The sequence below is a fragment of the Andrographis paniculata genome, unplaced genomic scaffold, assembly GCF_009805555.1.
Source record: "Andrographis paniculata isolate CXL003 unplaced genomic scaffold, ASM980555v1 Contig21END, whole genome shotgun sequence".
Taxonomy (NCBI): domain Eukaryota; kingdom Viridiplantae; phylum Streptophyta; class Magnoliopsida; order Lamiales; family Acanthaceae; genus Andrographis; species Andrographis paniculata.
The window spans coordinates 3,101,545-3,121,119 of record NW_026137502.1 but is presented as its reverse complement, the minus strand read 5'-3'; the positions used below and the strand labels follow the sequence as shown (position 1 = coordinate 3,121,119).

The window sequence follows — 19,575 nt, the reverse complement described above, 5'->3', positions numbered from 1 at the left end:
AATATGTTTTTTTTTTTTTAAATGTAAATATATTATACTCTCTCCGTTCCATAACTATTGTCTGAGTTGAATTTGGCACATGATTTAAAGAATATTAATATTATATTGATAGTGGGTAAAAAGTACGGATAAAAGACTTTTTTGTCCTTGTGAGTGTATTAATGTAAAAAGTAGTAACAATTGTATAATAATAATGAAAAAGTAAAATTTAGTTTTAATTTCGAGCAATAGTTGATGTGATATTTGGTTCTTCTGTCTTTGATAGAATCGGCTATTGAATAGGCCGACACTTATCAGTAGTTAGTGATATTGGGCCATTATATGAGCCAAATCTATTTAATCAAATCACGACTTTTGATTCTTATTTAGGGCTGAATTTCTAGTGTAACAATTAAAAAAAAAAAAAAAGTGTACTCGATTGATCTCTTCTCGTTTAACATCTATAGATACCAACTGTAACATAAGGGACTCAACTTCGAGACTTAAGACTATAATATCACGTTAGATGATGTAAATGATTGTCTCGCCTAAAAATTTAAGCTATTAGGAATACATATCATTTATTTATTTATCTGCAAATAACAATCCATCAACCTGGTCAAAACAATTTGATAGTTTATGCAACAAACTAATTATTTGTCACCGATGTCTTGCAAATATTGAACATATATCAATAGTAAATGTGTATTAAAAAATTGGAAAAAAATTAATTTTGGTCCCAATATAACTAAAATTTATCAATTTTGGTCATAATATAAAAAATTCATCAATTTTAGTCCCATTATAAACAATTTCAATTAATTTTGATCTCATTATAAACGATTTCAATCAATTTTGGTCTTATCGTTAAAAAACTAACAGAAATTGCTGACGTAGACATAAAGGAGGTGATGTGGCAGCTGACTTGGAAACTATACGGCCATGTACAATTATACACGGTCGTGTTGTTATATGGTCACATATATTTCAATGTATAATTATAAATGACCATGTTGTTAAACGATCATGTTATTACATGACCATTTATATTTCAGTGGATAATTATATATGTTCATGTTGTTACACGGTCATGTATAATTCTACATGGCCGTGTACATTTCTGTTTTGGTCTAATTTATTTTATTTTTTTTGAATTTAGAATAGTTGATATAGTTAAAATGGAAAAAAAATCAATAATAATCATAATATAATTAAAATGTATCAATTTTAGTTCAAATATAAATATTTATGGAGTATGTTCTTTTTGGAAGATTTTGTCTAAAATTCTACTATTTACCCAAAAAATTTCTCTTACAAACATCTGTATTGAAATAATAAATTAATTTTTAATACTATTATAATATGAAAAATAAAAAATAGTTGTATAATTGGATGTTTGTAAGAGGAATTTTTTTTATGAATAATAGAATTTTAGATAAAACCTTTCAAAAAATTATATTTTATAAATTTTTATATTTGAATTAAAATTGATAAAGTTTAATTATATTATGATTACTATTATTTTGTTCATTTTAACTATATCAACTATTTTTAAATTCAAAATATTTTTTTTTTAAATATAAAAAACAAATAAAACTTTAGACTAAAACAGAAATGTACACGACCATGTAAAATTATACACTGAAATATACATGGCCGTGTAACAACATGATCGTGTATAATTGTACATGGCCGTGTAGATTTCAGGTCAGTTGCCACGTCACCTCCGTTATATCCATGTCACCAATTTCTGTTACTTTTTTTCAACGGTAGGACCAAAATTGATTGAAATTATTTATAATTGAACTAAAATTGATGAGTTTTTTATATTATAACTAAAATTAATTTTTTCTCAAATTAATATTTGTATCAATATAATAAAAAAATATATATATATCAATTTTGGTCTTTAAAGTAAAATATTTATAAATTTTAGCCCAATTATAAATAAATTTAATAAATTATAATGTCACTATTATAAAACTAAAGAAAAATGCTAACATAAACATATAATCAGAGCGGATCTAAACTACACAGGGCTGAATGATGAACAAACACGCCATGTTCAATTTCATACGAATAGGAAGGAAGCATGGTCTGAAGAAATTGGGGGATTCATTTTGTAATAGAGAAGGCCTGACATGGCATAATTCCTGTTAATAATACTCCCCGCTTCCCATTTTAAAGGAGTATATTGAAGTTTTGCCATCTTTTAAAAAATAATAATATTTTATCGATTAATAAAAATATATAAAAATATTTTTATTTTTGAATAATTTGAAAATAATTTGTAAATTATATCCGAAAAACAAGTAAAATTAAGAGGCAAAATACATTCTTGATGTTTGTTTAATTGTATGTTTTAATTTAAATAAAAATTTAAAATATTTTTAAATTAATACATAATTACTTTTATTATAAAAAAAATATTTTAAATGTAATGTACTGTCAAGTCTATTAGTCCGAAAGCGCCATTCGGACCTATAGATAATAATGTTGACACTAGTTGATACTTTTTCCGTCTCAGATACCGTGTCTGCTATACAGTAGACACGGTATTTTAAGAGGAATATAATTAGTAGATAATTAATAATGTATTAGTGAAATTAATTATTCTATAATATAAATAATTATAAATTAAGATTAAGATAATTAATTAGTTTAATTAAAATTAAAAAAAATTAAAAAATTAAAAATGAGATTAAAGTGTGTAATCATTTAAAAAAAAAAAAAAGTGACATAGGTACGTGGGACAGACAGAAACGGCAACGTGGACACAACAATTTAAAAAGATATAATTGGAAAATAATGAAGAATGTATTATTAAAAATAAATATTTTATAATAAAAACAATTATAAATTAAAATTAATATAATTTTAAATTAAATTTTTAAAAATTATAAATTAAAAAATATAAAATAAAATTAGACGGAAATAAAAAGATATACATGATGAGTGGGAAGAAAAAGAGCAGGATAATTTATATACTAAAATTGGGCTAATCAGTTAAAAGACCAGTCTTTCAGCCGAGTACCCGTAGGCATTCAGGTTTCTTCCTGCCGCAAAACCCGCCGGAAAATGCAGCGCCGTTCGCATCACTTCGCTTTCGCTTCTGATTCACTCTTCTTCTACTACTCCTTTACCCCTTCTTCCCCTTCCGCCTCACATTGAACTAAGATTCATCAAATTCGATTCATGATTTGTTCTTCATAATTCGTTTGTAATTAATTGATCGATATATAGGTACTGGCACTGTCAGTGCTTCCACGGTCAAGATCTGTGGGCTTTTTCGCAATGAAAGCCCTCGGCACAGGTGGCGGTGCTTTGGATCTCTGCAAATCCGCCACACTCGTCAGAATCTCGGGGTTTATATTGATTTCTGTGATCTTCTTCTACTTAGGAAAGCATTTCAGCGATGGCTCCTCCCAGCAGCTCATATTCTTTTCATTTGGCCAAAGCTCTGCGCCACGCCAGGTGGACTCACACTCTGGTACTGTTTCACTGTCTCCGAATTTTAACAAGACATACGATGTTTCTGCGTTGATAAATGGCACTACAACCTCGCCCGCGTCGCAGCAGAGTGAACCACGGAAAGCCCCTGCACCTCCTCCTCCGCCAGCGTTGCAGAGGATGGGAGTGGTGGACGAGAATGGAAGGATGTCGGATAATTTTGAGGTGGGGGAGTATGATCCTGAATTGGTCGATAATTGGGGGAAAACAAATGAGAGCGAGGGAGCGGGGAGTGATGGAAATGGGGATAATGTTAGGGTTAGGGTTAAGAAGTTCCCATTGTGCCCGGAGAGTATGAGGGAGTATATACCTTGTTTGGACAACGAAGAAGCAATTAAGAAGTTGACTTCTACGGAAAAGGGGGAAAAATTTGAGCGTCATTGTCCTGAACCAGGAAAGGGCTTAGATTGTTTGGTCCCTGCTCCTAAAGGATACAGAACTCCGATTCCTTGGCCCAGAAGTCGTGATGAGGTAAGAATTGAACCACTTCTTGGTTCATTAGCTCTCATACAATTTGAATTGGATAGGAAGGAGTACCATATCTTAGGAATCTGAATTACAATGTGTACTTTTGGAGCTAGAAATAACCAATTTTCATATCTGGATACCTCTTCAAGTAGTTTACAGAAGATTGTTGATCTTTTTATGGTGTACAGGTTTGGTTTAGCAATGTGCCGCATGCTCGGTTGGCAGAGGATAAGGGTGGTCAAAACTGGATCACCATTGACAAGGACAAGTTCAAGTTTCCTGGAGGTGGGACACAATTCATTCATGGGGCAGATCAGTATTTGAATCAGATTGAGAAGGTGTGTGTGTGTATTAAAATTATATTTAACAACCAATGTCACATATGAATTATGTTTGGTCTAACAGGAATGTATGATTGTTTTTAAAATGCCCTTTATAATATGTAGATGCTACCGGAAATTGCATTTGGCCGACATACTCGAGTTGCTTTAGATGTTGGTTGTGGAGTTGCAAGCTTTGGCGCTTATTTATTGTCAAGGAACGTCACAACCCTCTCTATTGCCCCAAAGGATGTTCATGAGAACCAGATTCAATTTGCCCTTGAGCGTGGAGTTCCTGCAATGGTGGCAGCATTCACAACACGACGCTTACCTTATGCAAGTCAAGCATTTGATTTAATTCACTGTTCAAGGTGTAGAATCAACTGGACTCGAGATGGTAAGAATTTTAACATAATATTATGTTGGTCTTGATGATATATTATTAGGGTTTATTTACTCATGATGATTTAATCATTCTGCTATAAGTATAACATGATTAGTAAATAATTGTGCATAGTAAATAGACCCTTAGAAGACTCTTTTAATCATGCCTATGCTTAGCAAGTTAATGTGATTGAGGGAGGGGGAAAGATTGTGAGAATAGTCGAATACCGAGCTGATAATTCTCATTGATGCACAAGTTATAAATCGAATACAAGGGTAGGCAGTTTATTATTAGTGAAGAGGGTAATGAAGGAGTTAACTAGGAAGCTATTCTAGGAGATAACCAGGGAAAATTTCCAAAAGCCACCACAGTGTCAATTAGGAGAGGAGCCGATGTTTAGATTGGACTGAAATCACTGAAGATGGCAGAATCCATTTAAGGAGTGAATCAGTGATCAAGTCAATTGGTGGTTGTCATATCTGGGGATGTCCTGGAGAAATTTCAATGATCTTAAAAACGATCTTCAGATTGCATTCAGATTTTCTCCTGGATTATGGTAACTATATATTTTCATGTACTTGTTACTCCCTCCGCCCACTCCAAAAGGGTCCTTTGGAGTTTTGTAGTAAATTAAGAAATAATAGTATTTTATTGGTTATTGGAAGTGGGTAAGAGGTTTTGTCATTTTTGCCATTTGATTTTAAGTATAAAGTAATTGTATGGGTAATGATATGTTTGTAATTTAGGTAAAAGTTAAAAAGTATTTTGTTATTAGTATATGATTATTTTTACTAAAATAGGAAAGAAATACTTTGAAATGGGACGGGCGTAAAAAGGGGGGGAGTATTTATTTGTGCTGTGCAAGTTCGTAATCTTTCGGGGTTTTTTTGTCATTATTTAATTTTGGCGCCCGAGTTTTTACTGTTAGTTGCTGTATTCTACACTGGATATGACCATTACATAGTGATACTAAATTTCTCCTGTGCTATTTGTTTGGTCAGTCAAGATAGCTTTCCTTCGGAACTATCACTCATTTCCATGCTTGTTTCTTATGTACTATTGTGTAGATGGGATTTTGCTACTTGAGGTTAATCGGATGCTCAGGGCAGGAGGTTATTTTGTTTGGGCAGCACAACCTGTTTATAAGCATGAGCCTGCCCTTGAAGAACAATGGGAAGGTAAACTATTTTATAGATTTGTCTACACCACTAACCTGCTATGAAAATGTTTGAACTTGTCGTATATGCATGTTGATATGTCACCAATAAGTATAACTTACTGTCTTCATTTCTAATTGCATTGGTCTTATGCGTTTTATGAAGGCATCTTTGGCTATTCAGGCAGGAACTGAATTAATTTTTGTTAACCCATTTATAATGATATTGCTTTCAGAAATGTCTAACCTCACCAGTCGGATTTGTTGGACATTAGTAAAGAAAGAGGGTTACATTGCTATATGGAAGAAGCCCCTTAATAACAGCTGTTATTTGAGCCGTCAGGAAGGAGCCCAACCTCCATTATGTAAACCTGAGGATGATCCAGACAATGTGTGGTGGGTTTTTGTGTTCATATTTTTATTCATTCTGAAAAATGGCCTATTCTAGATTTTTTTTTCTTCTTTATTGAGAGAGAAGACATCTGCATGTGGAATGCAATATCTCAGGCTTATATCGAAGTAACCTGCAGATGATAGGTTAAATTCTGGTGCTACTAAGCCTTCGGTACTAATATGCAAAAGGGAAATAAATTTGTGTGGCTGATTGACTTGTTCAATGTGTTTTGCATAAATAATATCATGAGTGTATTAATAATAACATGCCTAAGATGTGTTAATATTAGTGATATGAGTAATGAAAGAGATGGGGGCAAGGTTTTCTTGTTTGATGATTGCTTCATGGATAACTCGGCAACTACTGCCAAGAAACTTTAGTCATTCTTCCATTTTATGTACTCCTAGTAACTAAGTTCTTGAATAATTTCGAGTTCGAGATGAACAAAGAACCTAGCTTGAATTCTAACATTTTACGTTTCGAAAATATCATAGGTATGTAGATTTGAAGCCATGCATTGCACGCTTACCCAACGAAGGTTACGGTTCGAATATTACTATGTGGCCAGAGCGCTTACAGAATCCCCCGGATAGGCTTCAGAGCATACAACTTGATGCCTACATATCAAGGAGAGAGCTTTTCCGGGCAGAATCAAGATACTGGTTTGAAATAATTGAAAGCTATGTCCGTGGTTTGCATTGGGGTACGATGAAATTCAGAAATGTACTGGACATGAGAGCAGGATTTGGAGGGTAAACACGTCTGATCATAAATGATCTTATTAATATTATTATTATTATTATGGAGATCGAACTTACATTGCTAAATCCTTGGGGTCCCATATAGTTGTTTGGATCAACTAATTAGTTCCTTATCCTTGCAGTTTCGCAGCAGCTCTAATTGAAAACAAACTGGATTGCTGGGTGCTCAATGTTGTTCCTGTCAGCGGCCGCAATACATTGCCTGTTATATATGATCGTGGTCTTATAGGAGTTATGCATGACTGGTATGGATTTGTTGATGAAATTCTTAAATAGTAATTAAGCATAATCAAAGGGGAAAAATGCGGGGAAAATGCAGGAAAACTGCAATAAATATTTTGTATCTTTGGCCAATTATCTCTCTTATCCTTTAATTGTCACTGTCACTTTTTTGCGATTTTCGTCCTTTAGCTGCGCGTCAAGTTCACTACGGATGCTATCTCACGCGCAAGGATAAAAATCGCAAAAAACCGACACCCGTGGGATATATTTTAACTTTCATCATGGCAAATATATACATGTGTCACTTTTTCGCCATTTTTGTCTTCTAACCGCAGTCAAGTTCATAACGGTGTTGGTGCGAGTGGGATAGTACGCCGAGGATGAAAGTCGCAAAAAAAATGACACATATAGGATATATTTTGTCATGTTGACAATTAAAGAACAAAAGTGATAATGGACATGGGTACATGATATTTATTGCAATTTTCTCGAAAATATGCTTATGTCTTTATTCAAGACTAGGAGAAAGGGGGTGGGGTTTAAGTATAAACATAATGTGTTAGAAATGTAGAAAGTTGGTTACATGAGGTATATAAGCAGCAGAAATCTGAATATACGAAAACCTCTTCAAATCTCATGTTAAAACATTGATTCAATTTGTTTTATCACCCTCATTTGTTTGATAGATGAGCTTCTGCACTGTAAAATTTAGTACAAGTGTTTAAGGGATGAATCCATGGCATTTTCAGGTGCGAGCCGTTTGATACTTATCCAAGAACCTACGACTTGATTCATGCTGCCGGACTTTTCTCTATAGAACGAAAAAGGTACCAATCTCTTTCATCCTTCAATTCTGACACGATGCTGTGTTAGTATTTCATCAATGAACTTGTACTATTCGTTCTAATTACAAGAACTAATGGTGTTTTCTGGAAATATTAATGCTGTAATGATATGTTACATCTAGGTGCAATATCTCTACCATCATGCTTGAGATGGATCGAATCTTGAGGCCTGGAGGACGTGTATACATCCGCGATTCTCTGGCAATAATGGATGAACTTGAAGAAATTGGAAACGCCCTCGGTTGGCACGTAGCATTGAGGGATACTTCTGAAGGTCCCCACGCGAGTTACAGGATCTTGACGGCCGACAAGCGCCTCATACGCGCATGACACACCATCAAATAAAAAAAAAAAAAAAACTAGCTCCAAATTCAGGTCTGCCTCTATCGATATCGAAATCTACATATTAGATAGCATGGAATTGAAATGAAATGTTATTTTCTACCATAATAGATGAAAGAAACAGGAAAAGCATAATTGTTGAAATCCCTTTCTGTGCTGCTGCATTTGACTCGTGTGGAATATTATTTGATTTTTACCACTTTTTTTAGAGGAAGAAGGAAGGATCATTATCATCACTCGATTCTAATATCAATTCATGTATTTGAATAATTAATTTTTATTTATTTTTTTATTTTTTTATGGATGTCTGTCTCGTAGACATTATTGGTTTTGCTTTGCTTTGGATTGCAAGTATCTGATGCAGCTGTAGGTTGACATGGACCTCCATTTGCACGCCTTTTGCTCAGAGTCAAATGTTTATTTACCTATCTTATAAATATATATATATATATATATATATACATTTATATGTGACAAAGCTTTCGGATTAGTATAGATTAGTTGATGATTGGATCAAGTCAGAATTGTGTTAATTTAATTGGATCAACATATGTAATAGAAATAATCAATATATATTAGCATATTTATAATATAATATATTTTATATTATAATTCAGTCTATGTTGTACCAGAGGATACGTGTATTTTCATATTGTCTAAAATTTTCAAAATTCATTTAGTAAATCTATATATATATATTCTAAAAGTTATATTATAATAAATATTTATTTATTTTTGTTTGTTATTCCTTATTCTTGAATGCTTGCTTAAGCCCTGTCCAGATAATTGTGCATATAAATTAGTATAATTTGACCATTGCATAAAGTCAGCCTAGCTCAATTACGAGATGCTGTGTGTCATCGAATATTGATATATATATATATATTTCTGTATTAATTATTATGTATAGAGTTAATTAATAATGAAAGAACGTGGCAGTTTTGTGGAAAGGTACCTAACAAGAAAGCGCCGGCACCAATTACTATCGGATACAGCTAATGTGCACCCACCCTGCATTACCAACGATCATTACGTGTGCATGGCCCCACAATTTTTAATTATTATTTTTTTCTTTTTACTGCTTATTATTATTTTTTTTATTTTCCCATAATGGCCCAATATTTGAAAGATAACATGTAAAGAGTCAATCGTGTAATTAATTATTAAGGAAGTGTTTGGACAGTGTTGATTGAACATGGAAAAGGAGAATACTTAACTATTTATATTAGGAAATTTTTTTCTAACATTTCTTTTAAATTGTCTAATCGTTGTTTGCCCGTGATAGTCTTACTAGACTTTAGGGGATTTTACCTAAAAATTTACTATTAATCAAAAAAATATTAAATTAAATATCTATTTTTTATTTTTTATATTACACTAAAATTTAAATTTATATTCAAAACATCACATAAAAAAAAAAAAAAAGGATTGGACTATCGTCCCTGTCATGATTAGTTCCATTAACAAATACTACTTTCGTCCGGCTCTAAAAATTTCATTTACTTTTTACATATTTATTTTTGAATATCAATAAATATGAAAATATAGTACAAATCAAGAGAAAATGATAAAAATACTTATATTAGTGACTTATAATACTTATTATAGTGATATTTGTGCAAAAAAATTATACAAATATAAAAAAAAAATTAATGTTAAAGACAATGACGTAAAATGTGAATGATATAGTGTGTTGTTTTCAACTTATTATATTTTGTCTTTTACACTTTTGTTCAAATAACTTTTTAATATGAAATTATATAAGAAAAATAATACTCCATTAGTCTCAAAGCAACATTTTTTTTTTCCAAACTAACTGCAATATTTTTCAAATTTAGAAATAATTAATAATATATATACATATATTAATATACACTTCACTTTATCTTATCACATCACTTAATATTTAAATTATCTCAAATTATCGTACTTAATACTCTCACCTAAATTCTCGTACCAAACACAATGTTTTACAATATTTGCGACGAAAATAGTATAATTTTATTAAAATTAAAATTAAAATTAGTAAAATAAAACTATATAAAAAAAAGCCGAAATATATATACATATTAAAATGATTGCTACTCCATAATACTCCATCTGTTTCATGTAATATGGGTGTATTACCGTAGACACGAGAATTTAGATAAATTATAATTAGTAAGTAATTAAGAAGTGTATTAATAAAAATAATTATAGATTAAGATGAAGATAAATAAATAGTTTAATTAAAATTAAAAAAAATTATAAAATTTAAAATATAAAATGCGATTAAAGTGCATAATTATATTTTAAAAAATAAAAAGAACAAATTATATGGGACGGACGAAAATAAAAAATATGGAAAAATTATGTCGAACGGAAGGAGTATTAATTGGTGCGACAGACGTCAAATTGTTAGGGTTTCACGAAGTCGCAGTTCGCCTAATTCGTAAATCAGTAGTAATTATAAAGGGGATGGCGTTGGCGAATGGCAATTGGCACACCGCTACCTATACAAACTATAAATATATAAATAAATAATTAAAATTATATTATTTATTATTTTGGACTTCTTTTTATTTTATTTAAAATTAAAATTAAAATTATTTTATTTTGTATTATTTTAATTAAAGGTAAATTATTTTTTGTTATAAATGATCAAATTAAAATATTCTCTCCTTTCCACTAAGAAGGAATACAGTGTTTTAAGTAATGTAAATTAATAATTATTATTAATATATTATGATATTATTTTATTATTTTTTAAATGAGTAATATTATTCGTATTTTAAATATTTTCATAATTATATTTTAATATAATATATATAATATAGATATCATTTTATAGATATATAATAAAATTTTATACTTCTTTCGTTCCATAAATATAGTTTTAATTGGGTTGGACACGCGATTTAAGAAATATTGATATTATATTGGTAGTTAGGTAAAAAATATGGATAAAAGATTTTTTTTTTGCCCTTATGAGTATATTAGTGTAAAAAGTAGTGACAATTATATAATAATAATGAAAAAATAAAAATGTTTTATGGTAATATTGTTATTTATGGAAATAAGACTATTGTTTTGAGACGAACAAAAATGATAAACAAGACTATTGTATTGGGACGGAAGAGTATAATATAAATAAAAAAAAAATTATATATTAACTTAAAACTAAATTTATAAAATAAATTGAGAAATTTAAAATATAAATAAAAATATTTATTTATTGTGGAGATATATAAAATAAAGGGTTTCAAATAATTTTGAATGTATAAAAAATTTAAAAATTTAATTAATATTTATTAAATATGTTTAAAATAAATAAATTTACTAAAAATAAAAAAAAAATATCAGTATTTTACATGAATGACAATAAAGAAAAAAAAAGTTATGAAAACGAACGGAGTATTATTTAAATAAAATTTAAAATTAATAGTATTTTATTTATTTTTCTTCTCACTCATAATTATGGTTTGGTTAAACACGGAAAACCATGATTACTTTAATTAATACTCTCTCTGGCCATGTAATATAGGTGTATTACCGTAGATACGAGAATTTAGGTAAAGTATAATTAAAATTAAGATAACTAAATAGTTTAATTAAGATTAAAAAAAATTAAATTTTAAAATTTAAAATATGATTAAAGTGTATAATTAATTTTTCAAAAAATGAAAGGACAAATTACGCGAGACGAACGAAAATAAAAAATATAGACAAATTAAATAAGACGGAGGGAGGAAGTCCTAAAAAAAACATGGCCTACTCGTACTTGCTTTGTTCTGTACGTGACACGTGCCAAAGCTAGCTAATCCTCCAAATTGATGTTCTAACTTCACACGAATTACTCCCACCTATCATTTTTAATCATTCAAAAATATTTATTTAATTTTTTTTAAAAAAAATATATAAATTTTATAACAATAGATCACGCATACGTGCTATATATATATTTTTTAAAAAAATTATATTTATTTGTTGAAATAAAAATAAGCACGGGAACATGTGTTCAATTTTTTTAAATATATATATATATTACATTAATAATATTATATCAAATTAAAATAAATATAATACTCTCGCATAAAAAAGACCTTTAAGTTACTGTCACAATATATAATCCCTACATTTTTGTCTAAATTATATTCTCTCTTCCGTCACATATCTATATATTCATTTACTTTTTAAACGAAGTTTAAAAATATTAGTATTATATTAGGATAAAGTATAAATAAATGTAAAAATATTAAATTAATTCTATTAGTATTTTATGATATAAAAAGGTAATAACATTTGTGTAATATATTGTAAATTAGAAGGGTATTTGTAATGTTAGGTAGATAGTACAATTACTAAAAAAAAAAATGAATACTTTGTTATGGAACGGACCAAAATGAGTATATGAGAATTTAGGTAAAATATAATTAATAAGTGTATTAGTAAAATTAATTAGTTAAGATTAAAGTTACTAAATAATTTAATTAAAATTAAAAAATTATAAATTATAAATTTTAAAATATACTTAAAGTATTTAATTATATTTCTATTATTATTGTTATTATGTTTTGTTTTTATGTAAATCAGACCAAAATGTAAAATATAAATATTTATTAAATTTCATATAAAAAATAAATGAAACATATCGAACATAAGAAGGGAATGATAGTTTTACTTTTTAAATAATTTTTTTCTACTTACTTTGAATTATTGTTTTTAAAAAAATTATATCTTTATAAAATATATTATTTTCATTCATTTTAGTAACAAATATTTATATTTAACATGTAATTTAAGACATATTGTATATTAGTAATAGTGAATGATAATTTTAATATTAAAAAACAATATACACTTATAATTGAAAAATGAGTGTAAAGATAAATAAAATCAAATATACTAAGTACTAAAATAACATAATTTAAAATATTTTTAAAAAATATATTCCTTGGCCCCCATTTTAATTGATAGTTTTATTTTTTACTTTTTGGGTTTGTCCAATAATTGGTGGTAAAATTTACTGAATCAAAATATAATTAACAAATAAAAACTAAAAAATATATAATACTCCCTCCGTCCACTTACAATGTTGGCATATTTCTATTTTGGGATGTCCAATTACAAAGTTAACATTTCATTATATATCCTACTTTTTTTCACAAATACCCTTACTTTACATCACATCATTACTTTTACACAAAAAAGTAAGGGCAAAAATATCATTACACTACTTTTAACAACTCACTGTTAAAATATTATTATTTTTTAAACACTGCGTCAAAAGTAAACGTAAACCTTGTAAATGGACGGAGGGAGTATAAAACATCATATATATATATCATCTATTTTTATCACTTTCTTAAAAAATTAAATATTTTTATAGACTATTTTATAAATTATAAATAAATAAACATATTTTTTATTTATTTGTATTATAAAAAATTTTAATTTTTACAAAATACTAATATTTATCTTACTTATTTTTTATTTTTTATTGTCATATAATTTTTAAAATATTTAAATAAATAAATATTTTAAAACTTTTAATAATATATATTAAATTTATTTTAAAATTATTAATATTATTTATTAAATAATATAATATTTTAAATTATTATTTTGAATTAATTTAATATCATTATTTTAAATATAATATCATTAATAAAAATGCTCTTTAGCCTAAAATTCTCAATTTAGACTTTATGTTCCTTAATAAAAATATAATTTTTTTTCTCACAGATATTTTATCAAATTTTATTGTAATATTAAATTTAAATCAAACAAACAAATCCATATATTCCCAATCTTATTTTAATACTAAATTTAAATCAAACAAACAAATCAATATATTCCTCCGCCCGACAAAAAAATTGTCATTTTTTGCATGATTATACTTAATATTAAAAATATACTTCCTCCATTCTATTAGAAGAATGACGTTTATTTTTTACACATAAATTTTTTAATATTAGTATTATATTGAATTATAGTAAAAAATATGGTATAATATAAAAGTAATAACATTTGTGTAATATATTGTAAGTTGAAAGGATTTTTATTATGCTAAGTAGGGAGTACAATTACTAAATTAGAAAATAATAACCTTATTTTGGGACAAAAAAATAAAAAATTATAATATTTTAATAGAACAAATAAAATATTATATTTATATAATATATTCGATAAATATTACTGTATATATATTATAAAAAATTAATAAATATATATTTATTTTTTATATATATAATATGTATTAATATAATAATTAATATTTAAATATTTAAAGCTCGACTCTCAAATGACGTGAAAGTGCAGTGAAGAAGTAAGAATATATACATGATCTTTACTTTCGAATTCATTCACTACAGAAACAAACACCTGTCAACACTTCGAATAGGGACTTCACAGCTGTAACTCTACAACTCCTTTAAATTATTGTAAGGCACCACCTTTCCGCCTAATTCCAATTTCCAATTACATTTCAACATTTATATAACTGCACCTTTCCACAATTTTCAAAATTTACACACTCATCTCCAACAATTACAATTATAACTTTTACCCCCAAAATTAGGATTAATATCAATCAATTACCTAAATTATTTACTTAATAATCCATTATTGAAATCCCTCAACGAGCAGAAGAGTATTCATAATTCATACTCACAGGCCTTTCCTCAAATCAACGACGACGACGCTGACGTTATCCGTACTGCGACGCGCCAACGCCAGTTTCGTCAGCAGAATCGACGCGTCGGAGCAGGCCTTGCCGGAGCTCTCCTCCGGTTGAGGTTTCCGAGACTGGAGGCACATCCGAGCTACTCCGCACGCCGTCTCGTTTGACACCACGTCCCAGAGGCCGTCGCTCGCCAGGATCAGGCACTCGTCGTCCGCCGTACGCGCCGTCACCGTCACCTCCGGCTCCGATATCACGTACGGCTTCAGATAATTGTCGCCTGAAGTTCATCGGAAATGTTATTTTACGAATGACTGAATTTTTGGGGGAATTGAAAATTCGAATTTGGAATTGATTTGGGGATTACCGATTGCTCTAGACATGGCTAAAACTCCGAGAACCCTTGGACCGTCCCAGTATATGACTCGGCCGCCAGCTTCCCGTATCCGGTTCAGCTCGTCCGGCCGGTCCGGCTGGCAACAAAAAAATAACCGCCACAATGTTAGTTTCTTAGCTAGTTAGTTACAAACACAAAATAATAATAAATCCTCTCGCTTACTTTGTGATCCACCGAGAGGGGGAATGCGACGCCGTTTCGACAGAGTACGGCACGCGAATCGCCGCAGTTGGAGACGACGATCTCGCCGGGAGTTACGACGGCGACGACGGCGGTCGATCCGACGGCGTCGCATTGAGGAGTCCGGAGCTCGCAGCGGCAGCCGGAGGCGGAGGTGGATTTGTGGCCGGCGCCGCACTGAGTGACTTCTCTATCCATCTTTAAGAAGGTTTCCTTCATTCTCCGCTCCCATGACTGTTCTCCGATTTGGAGCTCCTCCTTCAGTATTTCGTGCATCCTCTCCTTGCACCTAGTCGCTACCTGCAATTATTCAGACGAATCAAATCAAACTCCATCCATATATATATATATATATACACACAGTAAGTACATAAGAGGTTGTGATTTGTGAAGCTCACGTGAGAGCATCCATGGCCGTCGTAGACTCCAAAAAAATGCAAATCGCTAGGGCAAAAAGAGGAGTGAATCGACACAGCGTCTTCCATGTCTCGCCTCCTTCCGCAAACAGAGGTCACACCAAATTTCAGATCCATTGAGGAGAACGATTTGCCAATCGCCGCCTCCGCTCCGCCGTTCAAAAGGTTCACCTCCTTATTTTCCTTTTCCTCATGAAAATCAGACTTCGGAGCCACAACCGGAGCCACGGCGGCGATCTTCTGCCTTTTCCTCCTTCCTCCGGCGGCCGAATCGGTAGGCGCAAAATTGAATTGATGAATCTCCATCCTCCTCCTCCTCCTCGGCGAAGCAGCCTCCGTTTCTCCAATACTAACTCCACAGCACATCCCCGCCATAGCTCGTCAAATCCAAAGCAACAAATATAGCTCCACAACCGCAGAAATTGAGCAAACAGCGAGAAAAGAAGACGAAGTTGTGAAAATCACGAAAAAGGAAAGTCCGTAAGAGAAGAGCTGAAAGAGAATGAGAGGTCCATTTATTATAACCGTACTTGATTGATCGGGCAGCTGCCCGCCACCTTCTCGGGCAGGAAAGCGACATGTATCCGACACGCACCGTTGGTGCGACGCAGAAACCGCTGATTGCCGGAAAGCCGATCTGAGCCGTCCGATCAACGGCCATCTCGATCGAGGAGTCAACACGTGTCAACAATTTTGCTACGTGGACCAATAGAAAGACGACACGAGTTGTTTCAAACCGGGGGCCTTCCACGGCTGACACGCATATGGTCAACTTGTCTTTGCGGGACCCACTGATACTATTTTATGGTATCTATTTTATAATTTTCTGTGGCCTACACAAATAACATGTTTGTTTTTAAAATGTTTTTCATTTTTTTGGTTGAAAATAGGAAAGTTTTAGACGTAAAGAAATTTGCTTGATATTATATATTTGAGAAAAAATAAATTGAGGAAGAGTTTGTTTAAATTTGGCCTTTAATTAAAACTAAAATTATTCAAATAGTATATAATTTTTAAAAAAATTATACTTTCAGTCTCAATACAATAATATTATTTATTATTTTTATTTATTTTAAAATAATAGACTAATTTTCATAAATCTTCATATTACAATAATTTTTTTATTATTATTATACAAATATTCCTATTTTTTAAATTAATACATTAATAAAATATTATTATTTTTAAAATCTAGTGTCTAATATAAATAGCACTCTAATTCTGAAATAAACCAAATATTATTTTTTCTTATAAATAATTACATTAGAATAATAATAATATATAAAATAAAATCAAAAAAAAAAAAAAAATATATATATATATATATATAAAATCAACCAAACAAACCCTAGTTAAATCTCTTTGATAAATAAATTATTTGTATTCAATTCATTTCCAGATTTTGTTGGATTGCATGAGTGTTCTTTAGATATTTTTATTTTTGGCAAAATTATTCATTATTCTCTTGTGTCGTCTTGAAATTTATCGTAAATCTTTATATACTTTAAAAAATTGCATACCAATCTTTTTTTTATGCTAAGTTTCAAATTCATAGGAAAATTATGAAGAATTTTGCCTTTTATTTTTGTAGCATATTACTCTCATTTCATATTTTTACACCTTACATCCGATTAGACAAACGCAACAATTAATTATTTATTCGTATAAATATGGACGGTGAGATTCGAACTCAAGAACTAGCCCAAGCTTTGATAAGTGGAGTAACATTTTACCTTTATAAACAAAGAAAAATCTCACATTTTTTTTTTCCCAATGTGAGATATATTTAACTTTGGGATAGAGAAATATATCGAACATACCGAAATACAGACGCATCGTACCGTATTGTATCGTGTCGAAAATACCAAAAATTTCGGTATGGTATCGATATGAATTTACAGAAAATTTGGTATTTCGGTATGATACTGTATCGATATTATTTTTATTAAATAATTTAAATATTAATATAAATAATAATTATTAATTTTTTTTTTAAAATCATAACAAAAAATATGTAAACTATTAAAAATTTATTGATTTTTTCGTAATATTTTTGTGGTGGAGAATTGTGATATTTATTAATTTTTTAATTATTTGAAATTTAAAATTATATTTTCGGTATAATCGGTATATACCAATCTCTACCGAAATCAAAATTTTCGGTATAAACGGTACAATACCGGTATGTATTTTCGTCATACCAAAAAGTTTGGTACGATATCAGTATCGACCGATATTTTCGGTACGGTACGGTATGTCATCCCTAGTTCAACTGATTCAAATAAATTTGGACCACTCACTCAGTATCGTTATCGTCAGTGCCCCTAATTCGATTGCAAACTAAGCCTCACATGACAAGTCATATCAAAGGAACTATGTATATGAAATAAGATTAAAAAACATCAGAATTTGAATCTATGATCTTCAGTTACGAGTTTATCCCTACATCAATAGACTATCCTTTACTAAACATGACCATATCAGTATAAATAAATTAGTACAGGATAATTTATAAAATATCATTTATTTTATTTTAAATATCAATGTTTAATATGTAAAATAATTTGTATATATGCATATATAATTATTAATATGTAAAATTCATTAATTTGTCTTATAGTTTCTCCAATGTGAATAAATTGCCAAAAACAATTTGAGCACATATAAGTTATACCCATCCATACAACAAATAAAATTATCTTCTTATGATTCAAGAGTGTACCTACATTTTATTTTTTATTTTTTCTCCATTTATTTTGATAGAAATAGATAATCGTTTATATATATATATATATTTTTAATATTTTACAGTGAAGAAATACATATAAAAATTCAATAAAGATTGGATATTATTTTTTTAAACTAAAAATAAAAATAAAAATACTTCTAAATGAGCCAAAATAAGAAAACACATTACTTTTGGACCAAGAAGGAAATAAAGAATTTATTTGATTTTGATTTGAAATTGATTTTTTTTTTTTTTTTTTTTTTTAATGAGTTTGGACAAAAATAATTATTTAAATCAATGTTCTCACATTTTTTTTTTAAAAATATATAATTGACTTTGTAACTATCAAGCCTAAATTGCATTGTTAATTGCCTGATTGGGCCCAAATCACAAATATTGGGCTTATTGTTGGTTAAGTGTTGGTTTGATTGTGATTTTAATAAATTATTAGATTTTTAGTAAAAGTGCATTTATTTTTTATCTTACAAAATGTAATACTCGCTCCGTCTACAAACTAATATCCTATTTTTCTATTTTGGACGTCCAATAGTTGTTCTATTTCATTTTTTAAATACAAATTTTATATTTTTACCTTTTATTCATTTATTATTTTTCATCTCTACCATACAATTAAGGACAAATTTGTCAATTCATAACAAAAGACAATCACGGAGGGAGTATTAAAATAATATCTAATAAAAAATTCAAACAATATATTTCAAATCAATTTTAAAAGCACAAAAATTGTGGTTTATATCTGTTAAATTTTATAGAATTTATTATGATTAGTTTTTTACAATTATTTTTAAAA

At 29.4% G+C, this 19,575-nt stretch overlaps 2 protein-coding genes across 2 annotated transcripts; one reads left to right on the top strand and one right to left on the bottom strand.

The window, feature by feature from the left end:
• Positions 1 to 2,982: 2,982 nt before the first annotated feature.
• Positions 2,983 to 8,681, top strand: LOC127244912 (probable methyltransferase PMT11). The gene is made up of 9 exons (XM_051265506.1): positions 2,983 to 3,960; positions 4,146 to 4,295; positions 4,404 to 4,674; positions 5,730 to 5,840; positions 6,055 to 6,214; positions 6,707 to 6,964; positions 7,096 to 7,218; positions 7,945 to 8,022; positions 8,163 to 8,681. Exons 1-9 carry the CDS (start codon positions 3,274 to 3,276, stop codon positions 8,368 to 8,370), a joined length of 2,046 nt encoding a protein of 681 aa, XP_051121463.1. The 5' UTR covers positions 2,983 to 3,273; the 3' UTR covers positions 8,371 to 8,681.
• Positions 8,682 to 14,677: 5,996 nt separating this feature from the next.
• Positions 14,678 to 16,512, bottom strand: LOC127245115 (protein phosphatase 2C 37-like). Its single transcript, XM_051265822.1, has 4 exons — positions 16,019 to 16,512; positions 15,603 to 15,920; positions 15,411 to 15,516; positions 14,678 to 15,323 (listed from the first exon to the last, which is right to left on the bottom strand). The coding sequence occupies exons 1-4, from the start codon at positions 16,409 to 16,411 to the stop codon at positions 15,031 to 15,033; spliced, it is 1,110 nt and encodes a 369-aa protein (XP_051121779.1). The 5' UTR covers positions 16,412 to 16,512; the 3' UTR covers positions 14,678 to 15,030.
• Between the last annotated feature and the right edge of the window lie 3,063 nt (positions 16,513 to 19,575).